Source organism: Callospermophilus lateralis, chromosome 2, assembly GCF_048772815.1.
Source record: "Callospermophilus lateralis isolate mCalLat2 chromosome 2, mCalLat2.hap1, whole genome shotgun sequence".
Taxonomy (NCBI): domain Eukaryota; kingdom Metazoa; phylum Chordata; class Mammalia; order Rodentia; family Sciuridae; genus Callospermophilus; species Callospermophilus lateralis.
This window is the reverse complement of record NC_135306.1, coordinates 580191-599670: the sequence shown is the minus strand read 5'-3', so window position 1 is coordinate 599670 and position 19480 is coordinate 580191. Positions and strand designations below refer to the sequence as shown.

Genomic DNA, 19480 nt, shown 5'->3' with positions numbered 1-19480 from the left:
TATTATTAATCTTTGTGGTTTAGTGATTTTCTTAGTGATAAAATTTGATTATCTTCTCTTTATCTTTTGTTTCAATTCTTTCAAGTGAGTTTCTTCTGCTTCTAAACGTAGGCTTCTTTACGCAATTCTTGTCAGGTTAGTCTGCTGGTGTTGAACTCCCTCAGTTTTTGTTTATCTGAGAAACTTTACTTCTCCTTCATTTCTGAAGAATAGCTTTGCTAGGTATACTATTCTAGGCTCAAGTATTTTCCTTTCAGAACTCTGAATCCATCATCCCATTTTCTCCTGTCTTTTAGAGTTTCTGCTGAGAAATCTGTTAGTCTAATTGGGAAGGGGTGTTGAATTTGTTCATATGCTTTTTCTGCATCTGTTGAGATAATCAGATGTGATTTGATCTTTTTTTTTCTCATTACTTTTAGAATCTGTCTTTGATATTTGACAGTTTAATATTAATATTAATGTGAATTGCAGAGAATCTCTTTGGGTTGAGTTTAATTAGGATTCTTTGAGCTTCCTGGACCTGATGTCTATATCTTTCCCAAGACTTGGTAATATTTCAGCTATTTTTTTTGTTGTTGTTGTTAAATATGCTTTCTGTGCCTTTATCTCTTTACCCTATGTCCCTCCCATATGCAAATATTAATTTGCTTAATGATGTCATTTTTCATTCTTTTTTTTTTCTTTTCTTCTGACTGGATTAGAATAAAATAAATACCTGTCTTCAAAATACCTGTCTTCCAGTTCAGAAATTCCTCCTCCTCCTCCTCTTCCTCCTCCTCTTCCTTCTCCTCCTCCTTGCTATGGATTGAACCCAGGGCCTTATGCATGTGAGCAAAGCACTCTACCAACTGAGCTATATCCCTAGACTCCTCTTCTTCTTGATCTAGTCTGTTGTTATATCTATCAATTGTATTTTTATTTCATTCATAGAATTCTTCAGCTGTAAGATTTGTTTCTTTTTTATGATGCCTCTTTGTCAAATTTCTCATTCAGATTATAATTTTTTTCTGAGTTTATTTATTTATTTATTTATTTAGTGGTACTGGCGATTGAAACCAGGATGCTCTATCACTGAGCGATATCCCCAGCCCTTTTTATTTTTACTTTGAGACAGAGTCTTGCTAAGTTGTCCAGATTGGCCTTGAACTTGCAGTCTGCCCACCTCAGTCCTCCAAGTTGCTGAGATTAGGGGCATACACCACTGCATCTGTCCTTTGTTCCTGACTTAATTGGATTGTTTGGCTGTATTCTATTAAATGTTGTAATCTTCCTGAAGATTATTATTTGGAATTCCTCTGAAGACATTTCATAAATTTCCTTTTCTTTGGAGTCTGCTTCTGGAGAATCATTTTGTTCCCCAGTGGCATCGTATTTCCTTACTTTTTCATGTTTCTGTGTCCCTGTGTTGACATCTGCACATCTAGTTAGTAAATCGCCTTTTCTGGTTTTATAAAGTTTTCTTCTCTGTATAGAGACTCTTTTTCTTGTGGGTGGGGCTGAGGGTGTCAGCTGTCAGCCTTGATTCTGGTAAACACAGTAGTGTGACTGTGTGTGATTTCTTAAGCTATAATCCTGACAAGCCATGTCTGTGGTTGTATTATAGCCTAGGCTTAGGTGTTTGTAACTGTGAATGTTTGGTGAGGTTTTGCTGGAGAAAAGGATGCTTCCTGGCTGGTTTTTGGGCTGGGCATGTGTACCTGAAGGTACTGCAGGTCAGCAACTATGTGATGGGTTCTCCAGGAGGCAGGGCTGCCATCTGGCTTGTTGTTGGGCTAGTTGGGTATGTGAGATTGCTGAAGACTGGCTGGCTATGCAGCAGATACATTGGTGGGTCTGCTTGGTTGTTAGTCCAGCTGCAGGCACATATGGGTATTATGGGATGACTGGCTATGCAGCAGGCTCAATGGGCGGGTAGTGTAGGGTTGCTGCCTGGCTAGCTATTGGGCTAGCCTTGGGTGTATTCTGGATGGTTGTGTGATGGGCTCTCTTCTGGCATGAAGGTACTGTTTGTCTGTCAGGCCAGGTAGATATGTGTAGGTGTGCTGGGCCACTGGCTGTGCATCGTCATCCTTTTTGTGCAAATCTCCCTGGGGGATGGGGTGCTGCATGGATTTGGAAACCAAGTCTCAGCCTTTCTGCTAGGCTAAAGCCATAAGCAGTTTGGAGGTACTGCAGCCAGCTGTGTGAGCATGATGGAATAAAAGTGGAACCTCAGGAATGAAGACATGAAGCCATGATAGCTAGGCCTCAGACTTTCTAACAGTGTGTCTGGTTTCAAGGTGGTGTTGAGCTGTCACTTCTTATATCATGGGGAGGGATGAAGGGTAGACGATGTGGGTTTCTCCCCTGGCAATGCAGCCATGTGTGGAGAAACTCTTCAAACTGCAAAGCCTGTGAGGGTCGTAGGGGTCTCCTTTATAGTCATCTGCATCAGTATGATAGCTATGGGGTCTTCAGAAGCATGGTGACCTTTGGGGTCTGTAGCAGCATGGAAGCCTTTACGGTCTCCAGTAGATGACATTCTTGGGGTCTGAAGCAGTGTGGGAGCTGTTAAGGTCTCCAGAAGTGGGGACCATTTGTGTCTACAGTAGTCTGATTACCTTTGGGGCCTGTGGCAATGGGGACTCTTGGAATCTGTAGTGTAGTGGGGACCCTTAGGGCCTCTAGTTTCCCTTTTCTCTGTAAGGAGAAGTCGTCTTGGTGGCAGACAGGTCTGGGTTGAGGAGACGGTGCGGGGAGATTGAGTCACTCTCCTCCTGATGGTGCCTGGTTTTTGTGCTCCACAGAATGTGCCACTTCCTGCTGTTTGCCAGTACCCTTCTTCAGTCACTCCAGTCAGAGGTAGTTGTTTATACTGTGGTCCCTTTTTGTGTGGGGTACCAGGCAACTCTGGCCATCTTGCTGACATTACTCTACAATAGTTTTTATTTTTCTTTAAAAAAGATACTCAATTTTCATTTTCTCAAAATAATAAAGATGTCAACTTTTCGTTTTGATCCTGTGCTTCTCCCATTTTCAGCTTGGATGAAAGTATACACCTCTTTTTTTTTTTAATTTTTTAATATTTATTTTTTAGTTATTTGGCAGACACAACATCTTTGTTTGTACATGGTGCTGAGAATCGAACCCAGGCCGCATGCATGCAAGGTGAGCGTGCTACCACTTGAGCCACATCCCCAGCCCAAGTATACACCTCTTAAGTTATGATCATAATAGATCTCATTCTTGTGGTAATTGTCATTGATCAATAACACAAGATCAATAAATTCTCAAACAGGATTTTTTTTTTTTGGTTAAAATTTTAGCCTTCTCCATCAGTTCAGGAATATCATGGTTGGGCAGTAAGACAAAGTAAAAATTGCAGAAGCCATACAAACCAATGACCTAGGAAATCAGATTCCAGTTGAGTAAAAAGTTTCTGAATTGACCAAACAGCATGTGGATTGAACTGAAGTATTGCATAATAATTTTGGGGAAATAATCTGAACTTTGTAGACTTATCTGAGGTCTTTTTTTCCATCGCTAATAGATTATTCTTCTGCTTGGAATACCAAGAAGTGAGTTTGACTATTGTTAGAGTATGTAACATAGCATTCATCTTCGAGTCAGATCTTTAGGAATCTATCTCCTGTGTATCTAGGAAAGATGCTGATGAATCATCTTTTGGAGAAGTAATTTCAGAAGAATCACAAGAAGTGTATATTGTAGTATGTTCCTATTCTCTTGTTACATTTGTAGAAGGTAGTTTCCTCTTCAGTTTTAAAATTTATTTTTTAGTTGTAATTGGACCCAATACCTTTATTTTATTTATATATTTTTATGTGGTGCTAAGGATCGAACCCAGCGCCTCGCATGTGCTAGGTGAGCGCTCTACTGTTGAGCCAGAATCCCAGCCCCTCCTCTTCAGCTTTTTGATTAATACATTGATTCTGTTCTCTCCTGTGTTTGCTGACTTTAGTTAGTCCTTCTGAAAACTTGAAAAAGCTGATTGCTCACAGTGCCCCTTTACATCTTGTGGAGTTGGTGGAAATTCAGGGTCCAAATCATCCATATAACTTTTCAACTGGTCAACAATGTCTGTAAGGTGACACATTCTAATCATGCAGTAATGATCTTGCCCTTGGGAACTTGATTCATGGGACCCTATCCCCAGGAAGATGACTATCAGACAGAATTATCCTCTCCATGGTGCCAGGACTGGATTTCCTAAGTACAACAGTAGATCAGGAGCATACCTCCTCTCCACTTCAGTATGACTGACAGGTTGTCAGTAAAGCTACCTATTTATTCATCCTTCAGGGAGAGGTAAAGCTCTCCCTTTAGCCTGGAAATCTTTGTTAGATACAGTCTTCTCTGGGTGTGAGTGTAACAGTGGTTCACTTCTTACTTTGAATAGAGCCCTTGCTGCTCTGCCATTGACTTATTTTTATTTTCTTATTTTCCACTGACTTATTTTTAAAACAAATATGTTTCTTTCCACAAGGGTCTTTCTGAGATCTCTGAATCCTTGACTCCCACCTTCCGCTTTCCCTGTTCTTCCGAGATAGGGTGAAGAAGGGTGGTATGTGGTGCTGGTCCAGGAGTCCCTCAGGATCCACTGTACCCCAGCTCCACTCACTGCTGCCTTTCATGGGATTGTCTGAAGTACAGCTGGGGTTGGTTTGTGCATAGTGTAGGCTTGGACTCAGTTGGAAGACAGGTTCACTGCCAGGCCAGTGGCTGAGTGTCCATTCACAGTGCCTCTGAACTGGAGGGCTGGTAATGCAGGTGGAAGTCATTGCCAGCATATCTGACGATGGCTTGGGATTCCAGGTGAGCCCATGGCCCCATACTGGCCTGTGGTTGGACAGTGGGGAACACGGGGCATGAATTTATCACTGCCCTTGGGAGAAAGGACACAGGTGGTAGGAGGAGTATGTTTCCTCCCAGACTCAATGTGGAAACCCTTTCCCTTTCCTTCTGCTTTTTCCTGCCAGGATCCTTGCCACAGCTGGAACTGACTTCGACCTGCGAACACTGAGGGCTGTGCGCGTTCTGAGGCCTCTGAAGCTGGTATCGGGGATTCCAAGTGAGTCCAGCTAAGACAGTCAGGCCCAAGCCTACCTGGAACACCAACCTCCTCCCTTCCTCCTCACAACAGCCATGGCCACAGTTAAGTCCCTGACTGTGTCTGTAGGGCCTTGTGACTCTGAGCTTGTCCTGCTCCCCAACCCTTTTGGTGATGGGGATTGAACTCAGAGCCTTGAGCATGGTAAGCACATTCTCTCTTTGCCACTTAGCTAAACACCAAGCCCCTGAGCTTGCCATTTCTGACCCCAGGGAAATAGGCAGGAGGAAGAGAGGAACAGGCATTTTCCAGGCTATTCTCTACAAAATTACAGAGAGGGACCCTGTTACTGTGTTCTGACTTGGCTTCCCTAGATGGAAGCTTTGTTCCTACCCACAAACAGAGTTATTTTTAGTCCTGCTTCATTTTATGGGGTTGAAGAACAGATAAAAGCTTGACTAGGGATGGGATAGAATGTGTGGAAAAATATTCAAAGGCTGCAAAGGGCCTCCTGTGTTAGATCAGCCTGAGTAGGCCTTGGGGGACTGAGACTGGACATAATATATGCTCCTGGTTTGGGCCATGAAGGAGACAAACATGGGCAGGGTGGCCAGGGGAACTGGTGAGCCAGTGGCCACCCTGGCCTCTGTTCCCCAGTCTAGTGGAAGCTTGGCTTTAGGTTTACCTAGGAGCCTGGGTGGGTAGGGACCTAGTTCTGTGTCTTCCTGGGACCATTGCAGAAAGATCTTTGGATAGCTCCCTGTTCTACACTGAATAGGCACAGCCCCTGGCCCATACTCAAGAGCTGGGGCCATGCTGGAAGAGTGAGAGATTATGGGGTTACAGCCTCCTCTGCTTATTTTTCTGGCCTGAATTCAATCACACCCTACAGCCAGTAGAAACACACTTCCCATTTTTGGAGGAGAGTGGACCTTCCCCATTCTCCATAAAGAATCTGGACAATTAAGGACTTCCTTACTGCCTTTGCAGGATGCCCTATGATTCCTTCCCATGATTTCCTGTACTTTCCTCTAGGATCCCCTGCTGTGCCTTCTAAGAAGTCTCTGCTCTTCCCTCCCAGGAGCCCCTGCTCTTAGCTCCCAGTGTTCTTTGTTCTTCCTTCTTAAGATTTCTGTTCTTCTTCTCAAGATCCCCTGCTCTTCCCTCCCAGGATCCCCTGCTTTACCTCCCACCTTTCTTTGCTTCCCCTTCTCAGGATTCCTGCTCAGTAAGTAAATTTGAGTCTTGAGCACTCAACACATTAAAGGAGAAAACCCAGGTGATCTTCTCTTAGATCCCAAAGAGCATTTACTATAATTTAAGTTAGTCATGATTTATTTTTTTATCATTTATTTTTTTCTGGTACTGGTATGAAACCCAAGGCCTTGTATATGCTAGGCATGCACTTTGCTGCTTTTACCTCCCACCTTTCTTTGCTTTCCCTTCTGAGGATTCCTGCTCTCCCTTCTCAGGATCTCCTGCTCTTCCCTCCCAGGATCCCCTGCTCTTCCCTCCCAGGATCCCCTGCTCTTCCCTCCCAGGATGCCCTGTTCTCAACTCCCAGGATCCTCTGCTCTTCCCTCCCAGGATCCCCTGCTCTTCCCTCCCAGGGTCCTCTGCTTTTACCTCCCACCTTTCTTTGCTTTCCCTTCTGAGGATTCCTGCTCTTCCCTCTCAGGAGACCCTGCTCTTCCCTCCCAGGATCCCCTGCTCTTCCCTCCCAGGGTCCTCTGATTTACCTCCCACCTTTCTTTGCTCTCCCTTCTCAGGATCTCCTGCTCTTCCCTCCCAGGATGCCCTGTTCTCAACTCCCAGGATCCCCTGCTCTTCCCTCCCAGGGTCCTCTGATTTACCTCCCACTTCTCTTTGCTTTCCCTTCTGAGGATTCCTGCTCTTCCCTCCCAGGGTCCTCTGCTTTATCTCCCACTTTTCTTTGCTTTCCCTTCTGAGGATTCCTGTTCTTTCCTGGATTCTTGAACTTCAAGCTCTGACACCTCTTCATGCTGTTACTCCCCCTTTGAGACACTGCTCAGTCCACCTCTCCCTAGGAGGTCACACTCTGCCCCATATGAGTCCTCACTCTCACAGCCTTCCCTATTGTGTCCCCTACTTTGAGGCCATGGCTCTGTTCTTTGACCTCATCAACAGTTACAGCTCCACTTTTGCCCCAGGTCTCTCAGCCCTGCCCTCCCTGGATTTTTGCTGCTCTGTTACTGCCTTCTCCCCTGCCCCCACCTTTGCTCTCTGACCTGCGCTGCTCTGGTCACAGGTTTGCAGGTGGTGCTCAAGTCCATCATGAAGGCCATGGTTCCACTGCTGCAGATTGGGCTGCTACTCTTCTTTGCCATCCTCATGTTTGCCATCATTGGCCTCGAGTTCTACATGGGAAAATTCCACAAGGCCTGTTTCCCCAACAGCACAGGTGAGGTCTCCTATCATCTCGGCTCAGTTGAGGATGACAGATTTATCCATCCAGGAGATAGGCACCACTGTAGGTGCTAGAGAGAACTGGTAGGTGCCAGATTACTGAGACAGAAGATTATAACCGGTAAACAAATAATAGACACACAAATAAAATAATACAGATTGTAGCCACTTCTGGAAGGAAACAAAAAAATGTATTTGAAATACAGTAATTTAGTGTCAGCTCATTAGAAGGTAGCCAGGGGAGGCAAAGGCTGAAACAGGATCCAATGGGAGGATATCTCAATCTTGGAGAGATGGCAGTGGCCAGGGCCAGGCGTTTGGTAGAGGTAGTTGGAATGAGCCATATTCTGGGTACTTGTAGGTAAAGCTATAAGGTTTTCCTGTTGAGTGTAAGAGAAAGAGTTAAGGAAGATAGTAAATTTGAGTCTTGAGCACTCAACACATTAAAGGAGAAAACCCAGGTGATCATCTCTTAGATCCCAAAGAGCATTCACTATAATTTAAGTTAGTCATGATTTATTTTTTTTATCATTTATTTTTTTCTGGTACTGGTATGAAACCCAAGGCCTTGTATATGCTAGGCATGTACTTTGCTGCTGAGCCACATCTCTAGCCCCTAAATTATTCATAACTTAAAAAAAATTTCATCAAGCTGTAATTGAAAGATACTTTTCTTAAATTCCCTAAAATTCCCTGCAAACATTGAATTTCACTGTGAGACCTTTTCCTTCAAAGTCAGGATCAAAGCAAGGGTGTAGCTGGTCTGCATGGCATTGGCAGTGTGACCAGTGCAGGAGACCAGAAAGAAGCAAGAGTGTCAAGTCAGACAGGAAGAAACCATCCTAGTTTACAGAGAATGCAGTTGTGTACAGAGACAAATGAGGACTTCCTTATGAAATTTATCTAGATATTTGGAAAGGGAGAAATAAACTTGTGCGGCCAGTTTTGCCTTCTAACCCTGGGAAGACTTGCTTTCCATCCTTGTAGTTCCTCAAATTATCTCCTATGTTGATAGGAGGAATTTTCATATGTAGGCACACATTTTTATAAAATTTTCTTCTACCTTGTCACTGGAATTTTGGGAATGAAGAGGCTGAACACTCTATGTCATATTCTGTTAACTGTCTTGTCCCAGAGGTTAGCAATTTTTTTTTTTTTTTTTTTTTTTTTTTTTTTTTGGTGCTGGGGATTGAACCCAGGGTCTCATGCATGCCAGACAAGTATTCTACCACTGAGCTATGTCCCAACCCTGATGTTTTCTTTACCACCTCTCTGGGTGGTCTTTTGCTGCCCATTACATTGCAGGAAAGTAGAGGGATCCCCACTCTGTAGGGGCCAGTGCAGTGGTGACTGGGCCAGGAGGCCTCCAATTTCTCTTTGGGCATATGTTGAACTAACTCTCAGTTATCCTGTGTGCAGGTCCAGGACTGCACAGTGTCTAGCTTTATACTAACCAACCGCCTTGCTGGCTCCATTGTGACAATCAAATCTTCATGTTAGAAGACTTTTGTGGTTTGTCTATGAGGGAGAGGAGAAATCAGGGTGGTAGTGGTAGGAAGAATTGGAAGGTAGGAGTTTGTTGGTTTTTATTTTAAAATGAATGGGCTTCTGAGCTTGTTTAAATTATGATGGACAGATTCCCAGGGAGAGGGAGATACTGACCAGAAGTCCTAACAGGATGGGTCCTGACCTCGGGTGGAAGCAGGGGGCAGGTGGGAGGAGAGACCTGGTGTAGGTGCGAGGACTGGTTAGGCAGTTGATGAAGAGTGTCTGGAGGTACCAGGTTCCTGCTGCCTACAGTGCGCTCTCTAGCACCCAGGAATCCCAGAGGGGTTGGAGAACTTTGTGTTTCTGAGCTCAGGATCTGCTTCGTTTTCCTCCTCACAGATGCAGATCCTGTGGGTGACTTCCCCTGTGGCAAGGAGGCCCCTGCCCGGCTGTGTGAGGGTGACACGGAGTGTCGGGAGTATTGGCCAGGACCCAACTTTGGTATCACCAACTTTGATAACATCCTGTTTGCCATCTTGACAGTGTTCCAGTGTATCACCATGGAGGGCTGGACTGACATCCTCTACAATGTGAGTTGCATCTTGGGCCTAGGCCTGAGGTGGGCTCGGGAGCTCCTGGGTTGGTCCCTCTTGGGGTCCCATTTGGGGGCACTTCTGACTGAGAGCCTCTGTACCACCCTGAGAGCCCCTCCTCCACCCTGGAATAAGTTTCAGGGCCCTTTATCCAGATGGTGTGTCAAAGGCTTCTGCAGTCAGTCTCAACTCAAGCTCTTGACCTAGGTCTTCCTCAAGTTGCTCTGTGAAGGTGGGGCTGTGGGCCAGGGTGGTGGGGCAGGGGTGGAGGTCAAAAGATACTGTTGCAGACAAGATGCCGTTGGTGGTGAAGGTGCAGCAGCACAGTAGTCAGTGCTCATGTGAATCTGTGCCACATTAGGCTTGGGAGGTGTCACATGCCTCCTTATTCCTTGTACAGGTGACAGACTAGGTCATAGAGAGACTAATCTAATTCACCCATGCCAGGCCTGCAGGCAGCTGACTGGAAACCACTGTTCACACCACATCTGTGGGGTCTTCTGGGTGGAATTGAGGGCCAGTGAGCTCTAGGGCCTCTTATTGGGTCCAGGCTGGTGAAGATGAGGAGCAGGGGAAGGTTTGATGTGGCACTGAGCTAAGGCCCAAGGAAACCTCCTTGGTCATATTGGGATTCTTGGAGTTGAGGCCTGGTGCTGTCTCTTCTTGGTTTTCTCAGTCTCATGAAGCCAGCCCTTCTCAGCAGTTCAGAGCAGTCTAGGTTTGGTGACCATAATGGAAGTCCAGGATGACCCATCTCACGTCCATCTCCCTCTACCTGTGATTCCTGGTGAACTCTGCTCTTGACCCCTGAGCAAATCTCTTTTATGTGAAGACCACCTGCTACCTTGCATTCCTCCTGTTGAAGTGCTGTGAGGACAATCAAAGCAGTGCCCTGGGACCTTGGGGGGTGGAGAAGGAAGGTGCCTGTGAGCCAGGACTCTGGGAAGGTTTGGCTGGTAGAGTCTTGGTCTGGGGTAGCAGAGGTCGTGTTCTGCTGAGTGCTGTTGGGAGTGGGGGTGGGGTGCTGCAACATAAGGTGTTGTCACCTAGAGTCTGATCCTTGTGTATTTTGAGGGTGGGCCTGAACCACATGCACCTGGGGCCCTGTGCCTCTTTCTGAAGCTTCTCACGGCAGTGTCCATGATTGCTTGTAGATAGGAGGAAAGGAAGGGAGTGGGACCCTCTGCTCTGCCTACCCCACAAGTTTGTGGGTGCCCCAGGATGACCTTGGGCTAATGTTAGGCAGGTTCTTGGTAAGTGCTTGCTGGGCTGACCTGTCAAGCTTGTTGAGCAGGAAGATGGCAGATGAGTTAAGGAAGAGCGGGCCCAGGGCCCACTGAACCAGATTCTTTGTTGAGCAAAGGTCTGTCTGATGATAGGCTCTGTGTGGCTGAGGGAGTGAGAACAGGGACAAAGGCAGCAATGAGAACCATGGCTGTTCTCTCCCTTTTACCCGTTAAGGCGCAATTTCTACAAGGCAGATCCTAACAATAGCTCTGAACTGTCCACATTTCTCTCCCACCCAAAAGGAGGACTGTAACCAGGGCTCCAAATCCCTCAGTGTCCATAGGGGCTTCACCAGCAGCCACATGTGACTCAGGCTTCCTGTCTGTGTTTGTGCCTCCCTTAGGGGATAGACAGGAACCAGACCTGGGCAGGAGGCGCTGGCCAGGAAGGGACACAGAGGTTTCATCCAACCCATATTTGATAAGGCCCGCGGGCACTGGGAACTGCATGTACCTTGGCAATTAGGAGGCGCTAGATGTGTGAGGGTCTAGATAGTGGTAGTGCTCTGAGGGAACAAAGGAGAGTGAGCAGTGGAATTGATGGGTCAAGGGCCGGGAAAGCAAGGCCTGGTGAGGGCTGGAAGTCAGATGCTGGTGCTGCAGGATGTGCTTTGCAAGTTTAGCTGAGGCACAAGGGTGCAGTGGTGGCAGTGAATGGTGAGGCTGCCACTGTGCAGGACCAGAACAGGTGGCAGGACCTGGCTGGGCACTCTCTGCCACACTAACAGAGTTCTGCTCAGCTGGCAGGACCTTTGCTGGACCCTCTCTTCCACACTACCAACAGTGTTCTGATCAGCTGTTGGAGATTGGACAGGGTTTTGGACTTGTCATTCATTTCCAAACCAGGGAGAGGGGCTTTGTGGTCTCTTGAGACTTATACTTCTGGCATGGCCTGCAGTAGGGTGGGGGAGAGGTGGAGCTGGTGAGCATGAGTGTCTCTCATACTGGCTCTAGTCAGGGGAGAGTGGGCAGCCAGGAAAGAGCAATGGGTCTCAACAGCGTCTGTTCAGAGTGGGCTGCTGAGAAACTGGTGGCAGAGGGTAAGGGTTGTCCCTCTGTGGAGAGACTGTTTGCCTGTGGAGTCAAACAGGGCCTTAGAAGAACCTGCAGAAGTGCTTTGTGGGAGAGTCAGAGGGATGAGATTATCTCAGGACAGCTCCACACAGGGAGAGCTTGCCTCTCCCTGCTCCCACCCTGCCCTGTTTTGGCAGCTTAGGGTCAGTACCCTCAAGCCAGCAGAGGAAGGAGGAACAATGCTGGGCATAGGGAACGTGATGGCCATGCCTTCCTTTCTAAGTAGAGGGGCCAGCTGTGGCAGGCAGCTTAGGAAAGCAGCTGTTGGCCTGCAGTGTGTCAGACAGTTTGATTACCATCTAGCTGGGACACTTTTCATTGCTGAATCAAGACTCTTTTCGGCTTGAAGTGACTGTAGAACTTTCTATCACCTAAGAGTTTGAAAAGTCATGGGACTTACCTAAGTTTTCAACAGTGGCATGGGAAGGGTTACCTGCTAGGTTCAAAGGCATGACAAGAGGTAAACAGTGTTGGCTATTGATTCTGTACATGTGAGTTAGTGTGTTATTGTACTAGTAATAAGCATGTATGAGGAAAGAAGTGTTTAGCTACTTGGCTGTGGAGGCTATATTGATGTTAAACCAAATAGTGCTTCTCATGCATCAGATGCACTATGTGAGAGGAAGAGAAGGGTCCCTGATGATGTGGCTGGAGCTCCTGGGTAAGGAGGTGTCCTTCACTCAGAAGAGAGAATTGGGAGCAAGGTGTTCCCTGGCTTTGTTTCAGTGGAGGGTGGTGGGAACTGGAGCCTTCTACCGTGTGAAGTTTCCAGTAGCTTCTTCATCTAAGTTGAGGTGATGGGCATGTGAGAGGGTGCTCAGAGGGACTACAGGTCAAGGGTGTACATGTAAAGTCAGTGACATGTAGATGGTGGTTAAAGTCACCTGAGCAGTGAGTGTAGATGGATAAGAAGAGAAGCCTGAACACTGCTCCTGGGGAGTTCCTGCACTGGGAGGCCAGGGGGAAGGAGGGAGTCAGCAAGAGGCTGGTGTTTCCTCTTGGGCAGGCACGATATGGGAGAGAACTGTGTCTTGGAGAGAGGTTAAAGAGCTCTGAGAAGGTGACTGCTGGGTCAGATGTTGTCCAAAAGTCAAGGAAGATAGAAGAGGAATGCTGACCATGGCACCGCCTGGCACGATGAGGTCCTGGGTAGACTTGACAAGAGCAATCTTGGCGGTGGGGATGAGAACCTGGACCCTGGCATAAAGTGAAGGGAGGTAAGGAAGTGAGGATGCAGTGTAGACCCCCCTTTCCGGGGGCAGAACAATGGGAGGCAACTGCAGGGAGATACAGGATGGAGAGAACCGGGTTTTCTTCACTCTTTTGCACATGGATATCCACTTTTTCCATTTGCAATACTAGGGATTGAACCCAGAGCCATTCCACCACTGAGTTACAGTCCCAGTCCTTGTTATTTAAGATAAGGCATCTCTAAGCTGCCTAGGCCAGGCTGGCCTCCTGCCTCAGCCCCCAAAGAATTGGGCTTACCAGCATCCTCCACTGTGCCTCTCTGGGAACTGGATTTTTAAAATTAAATTTTGAATTTTGAGACAACTGTAGATTCACGTGAAGTTGTCAGACCTTACAGATGAATTCCATGTGCTTTTTCACTGCTTTCTCTCAGTGGTAACAACTGGCAGAACTTATTTGACATCATAACCAGGCAATGAGATGCAGCATTCAATGGCACAGTGCCTCTGCCACCCTTGGATGGCTACACCCTACTCAGCTCTGACAACCTCTGGCTTGTTTGCCCTATCTGCAGTTCTGCCATTTTAAGAATGTCACATAGATAAAACCACACGTTACTTTCTTGGTATTGGCTATTGTCACTCAAGTAGATTCCCTGGAGGTTACGCAGGTTGTCCTGTTGGTTTTTCCAGAACTGTTTGGTATGGATGTACTGCAGTCTGCTTACTGTTTCCATTTCTTTGGAACAAATGCACAAGAACTTTCTGTGTTGCATAGTAGTTGCATATTTAGGTAAGAAACTAAACCTTCAGGGCTGGGGAATTGGAGCTCAGCAGGAGACCAGACTGCCCAGGATGTGTAAGGCCCTGTGTTTGAGCCCTAGCACTGCAAAAAACAAAACAAAAAGAAACTCAAACTCTCCTGAGGACTGTGCCCTTTCACATCCCTCCAGCCGTGTGCGAACAGTCTGGTCTTCTTGCATCCCTGCCAGAGCTGCTGTGGCACTGTTTTGTTGCCATGGCTCTGACAGGTGTGTGGTGACATGTCATTGTGGCTGTCATCTGTATTTCTTGATGGTTAGTGATGTTGAGCATCTTTTCCTGCTTGTCTGCCACTTGCCCTTTTTTTGGTGAAATGACTCTATGTCTTGTGCATATGCTGTTTGAAGTCCTCTTTCAGTGGAGTCTTTAGGGTCCCTTGTGTATTCTAGGTGCCAGTGCCTTGTTAGATATATAGTCTGCAGATATTTTCTCCTTATCGGTAGCTTGTCTTTTCTTGCTCTTTCACACAACAGACATTTTAGTTTTGATCAAGTCCAGTTTATCATTTTTCCTTTTGTGGATTGGACTTTTGTGTCTGGTAAGATTTTCTACAGTTTTGTTTCCCCTGAAAGTTTTACTGTTTTGTTTTCCATGTATATCTATGGTCCAATTTGAGTTAGATTTTGTACAAAGAGGAAGTGAGGCCCTTGCCTTCCCTCCCTTCTGCCTGGGCATGTGTCCAGTGGCTCCAGCCCCGTTTGACAAGAAGGCTGTATTTCCTCATTTGAACAGCTTTTGCACCTTGCAGAAGTCATCTGAGCATATTTGTGTGGATCTCTTTTAGTTCTGTGTCTGTCCCTTTCTCTTGATTCCTGTTGTTGTCTTGAAGTTTTGAAATAAGGTAAACCGATTCTTCCCCTTTTATTCAGTTTGGGAGAATTAATGTCTTTATTAGGCTGGTTTTGCCAGTCATTAAGCAAGGGAGTATCTTTCCATTTATTTAGACTGTCATTGATTTCTTTCATTAGGATTTTGTAGTGTCCAGCATATGAGTCCCCTATACCTGTTTTATTAGGTTAAAGATATTTTTATTGTTAAGCTTAGGAGTTCTCTATGAGATTTGCAGATGTTTTCCCATCACTTTTGTTCTGTTGATAGTGTCTCAAAAGTGTACAAAATTTAAAATTTTTCATAATTTTTTTCTTTTCTTTTCTGTGCATTTGATGTCATACCCAAGAAATAATTACCAAATTCGACATCATGAAGCTTTTGTATTATTTTTTTAAGACTTTAATTTTTTAAAGATTTTACATTTAGGCCTTTGATCCATTTTGAGTTAATTTACTCTTTTGCATGCAGATTTCCAGTTTCTCTGTTGAAAGGACTGTCCATTCCTCTCTGAACGGCCTTAGCATCCTTGTCAGAAATCATTTGACCTTATATTGAAGGGCTTATTTCTGGGCTCTATTCTATTCCATCTGTCTATAGGTTTTGACCTTATATTTTATGATTTTTATTTTCAAAAAGAAAAGTGGGTTATCGCACGGGCTACAACATTAAGCAGCATTATTTGAGTACTACTGTTGAGAGCAGACAGTGCAAAGGCCCTCAGACCTCCACTGCACGCATGATGTTGGCTTCAGGCTCGAGTGGGCTGGGTGCTGGTGCTTGTCACCAGGCTGCCATGGTACCGTCTAGTCTCACTTTGTGAAAGGGCTTGTAATGAATGGATGCTGAATTTTTTCAAGTGATTTTTCTGTACTGATATGTTCATGTGATTTTTTTCCTTTATTAATATGGTGAAAAATCAATTGATTTTTGAATAGCTTTGCATTCCTGGAATAAATGTTACATTGTCATGGTATATAATTCTTTTCACATATTGTTGTATTCTATTTGCTTATGTTTTTATTAAGAATTCTTGTATCTATATTCATGAGGGATTTAGTCTGTGATCTCCTCCTCTTCCTCCTCCTTCGTTTTCTTGTCAGAACTCTCTGTCTGATTTTGGAATCAAAATAATATAAGCATATAAGTTTCATAAAATGAATTAGAAAGTATATTTATTCCTTGTTTTCTGGAAGAAGCTGTCTATTGGAATTCTACTGTGAACTTTCTGGGTGTAGAGATTTCGTTTGGAGTTTATTTATCTGTTTTTATGCCATGCTGGGATCCAGCCCAGGCCCTTGGACATGCTATGAAGTGATCTACCACTGAGCTGCACTCCTGCTGTGTTTTTTTTTAAATAATGCTTTTATTAGAATATAATTTGCATACCAGAAATTCACCATTTTCAATTGTGTATTTCAGAGGTTATGTTCAAAAATATATGCAATCATCACTATTACCTAATTTTAAAACATTTTTATCAATCAAAAAAGAAACCCTGCACATTAGCAATCAACCCCCATTACTCCATTCCTTAGGCTCTGGTAATCATTGACTTTTATGTGTCTGTATATTTATCTTTACCAGACATTTTTTTTCTTTCTTTCTTTTTTTTTTTTTTAATACTTTTTAGTTGTCAATGGATCTTTATTTTATTTATTTATATGTGGTGCTGAGAATCGAACCCAGTGCCTCACACATGCTAGGCAAGTGCTCTACTTGCCTAGCCCCTGCCCAGCCAGACGTTTCTTATTTGTGGAATCAGACAGTAGGTGGCCTTTTGTGTTTTTATGTCCACATTATATCATTACTGTCCAGTATGATTACATTGTGCGTATATACCATGTATTATTTATATCCCATCATTGATGCACTTTTGGATTATGCCCTTTTAAAATTATGAATAATGCTGCTAAGAACATTCATATACAAGTTTTTGCATAGGATGTCTTTTTGTTCCTCTGGGGTATGTGCTTAAGAGCTGAATTATATGATATTTTCATGTTTAGCATTTAAGGGACCACCAAACCTCCTACAATGGCTGTACCACTTTATACCCCACCAGCTATGAAAAGGTATCCCTGTTTCTGTGAATCTCACCAGTGCTTGTTTTTGTCTGTCTTCTTAATTCCACTCCTATCGGTGTGCAGTAGTATATAGTTTTGATTTATGATGTTCAGCATCTTTTATACCTTCTTTGGGGAAATGTCTATGCCTATCCTTAGTCACTTAAATTGGGTTATTATCTTTTTATTGTTCACTGTAAGATTTCATTGTGCATCTTGGATATTATTCCCCTTTCAAATGTATGATTTTAAAATATTTTCTCCTATTTTGAAGTTGTCTTTTTGCTTTCTTGATTGTGTCACTTGGAGTGCAAAAGATTTTTGTTTTGATGAAATCTAATTTTTCTGTTTTTTTCCCCACCATTTGTGTTTTTAGTGCTATATCTAAGAATCTATTGCCTAACCAAGGTTATATATCTATGTTTTATAGAGCCATGACTTTTTTCTATAGGAATTTTCTAGTTTCTGCTTTTGTATCTGGTTTTGTTGTCCACAGAGGGTTGATTAAAAAAAAATACTTTTTGAGTTGTAGTTGGACGTGATGCCTTTATTTTACTTATTTTTATGTGGTGCTGAGGATCCAACCTGGTGTCCCTGAGGGTTGATTGTTATGCCTGGTGAGAGGCAGGGCCTAGGTTCATCTCTTGCATGTGGAGACCCACTAGTCCCAGCACCATTGATTGAGAAGACCATTCTTTCCCCATTGAATTGTCCCAGCAGCCTCATTAAAGGTGCCTCATCATGTAAGTCAGGATTTAGTTCTAGATCATTAATTCAATTCCATTGATCTGTGTCTATCCTTTTGGGGAGAATTTTTTTTTAATATTTTTTAAGTTGTGGGTGGATTTTATTTTATTATTCATCTATTTATTTATTTTTATGTGGTGTTGAGAATTGAACCCAGTGCCTCACATGTGCTAGGCAAGTGTTCTACCACTGAGCCACAGCCCCAGCCTACTTGGGGGGAGTTTTTAAGTTATTATTTCATTTCCCTTCACAATTATAGGACTATTAATTTACATTGAGTAAGTTGTGGTCTTTAGAAATTGGTCCACTTAATTCACATTGTTAAATATATGTATGTAAAGTTGTTTATAGTATTCTTTTATTATCCTTTTGATGTTTGCTGCATCTGCCTCATTGCTAATTTTGATAACTTGCATGTTTTTTCTTTTTCTTAGTATTGCTACAAGTTTGTCAGTTTACTGATTTTCTTCAAAGAATCGCTTCTCATTTTTGTTGATTTTTTTTCTCTATTGTTTTTGTTTTCAATTTTGTTGGATTTTACTCTTATTTATTTCCTGCTGCTTGATTCTGGTTTATGTTGTTTTCTTTTTTAAAAGTTTCTTAAGGTGGAAGCTTAGGTTATTAATTTGAGATTTTCCTTCTTTGTAACATGGATGTGTGATATAAATTTCCCTCTTGGCATTGCTTTAGCTATGTCTTACAAGTTTGATATATCGTATTCTTTTTAAAAATTTTTTTAGTTATACTTGGACATTATATCTTTATTTTGTTTATTTATTTTTTTATGTGGTGCTGAGGATTGAACCCAGGGCCTCACATGTGTGAGGCAAGTGCTCTGCCACTGAGCCCCAGCCCCAAACCCTGGTATATTGTATTCTTATTTTCATGCAGTTCAGTGTATTTTTTAAACTTCCTTGAGACTTCCATCTTTGACCCATGATTTATTTAGAATTGTCTTCTTTATGTTTGAGTTACTTCTTCTGCCTCTGTTATTTCTAGTTTGATTCTATTGTAGTGGAAGAATACACCGAATTGTAAGAATTTGAATTCTTTTACATTTGTTGAGTTTTGGTATATAGTTCAGAGTATGGTCCATGTTGGTATTTGCACTTGAAAAGAATGTGTATTCTGCTGCTGTTATGGACTAGGTGTATAAATGTCAATTGAATTCTGTTGGGTGATGGGTTGTTGAGATTTTCTGTGTCCTTGCTGATTTTCTGTCCAGTTCTTCTATGGATTTTTGAAAAAAAAAAAAAAGTGAAGAGGTCTCCAACTTTATGACTTTGTCTGTTTCTCCTTTTAGTTCCTTCGTGTTTGTCTTATATTGCAGCACTTTTGTTGGTTGCATATACATTGAGAATTGCTGTCTTCTTGTGGATTGACTCTTTTTATTATGTACATCCTGCTGTATTTCTGGTAGTTTTTTGCTTGGAAGTCTACTTTATCTGATATAGCCACTCCACTTTTCTTTCAGTGAATATTTGTATGAAATACAGTTTCCCACCAGGCGCGGTGGCACATGCCTGTAATCCCAGGGGCTCTGGAGGATCACGAGTTCAAAGCCAGCCTCAGCAACTTCGTGAGGCACTTAGCAACTCACCAAGACCCTATCTCTAAATAAAATATAAAAAAGGGCTGGGGATGTGGTTAAGCACCCTTGGGTTCAATCCTCAATACCCAAAGTACAAACAAACAAAAAAGATCATTTTCCATATTTGGCTTCCAACTTGCCTACATTTTATATTTGAAGTGAATTTCTTCTAGATAAGTTCATTTTTAAATCCACTGTCTAGTCTTTATCTTTTAATTGATATATTCAGGCCATTTACATTTAAGGTGCTTATTTATATGTTACATTTGCCATTATAGTTTTGTTTACCATTATTCTGTCTGGCTTTTTGTTCTTTTTCCC

At 43.5% G+C, this 19480-nt stretch overlaps 1 protein-coding gene across 1 annotated transcript in view; it reads left to right on the top strand.

The window, feature by feature from the left end:
• Cacna1b (calcium voltage-gated channel subunit alpha1 B) overlaps positions 1-19480 on the top strand; it is a 184569-nt gene that overhangs the window by 31022 nt on the left and 134067 nt on the right. The window contains exons 4-6 of the mRNA XM_076844985.2: positions 4977-5068; positions 7317-7469; positions 9362-9552. Coding sequence (XP_076701100.2) covers positions 4977-5068; positions 7317-7469; positions 9362-9552 — 436 coding nt within the window. The remainder of the gene's footprint in view (positions 1-4976; positions 5069-7316; positions 7470-9361; positions 9553-19480) is intronic.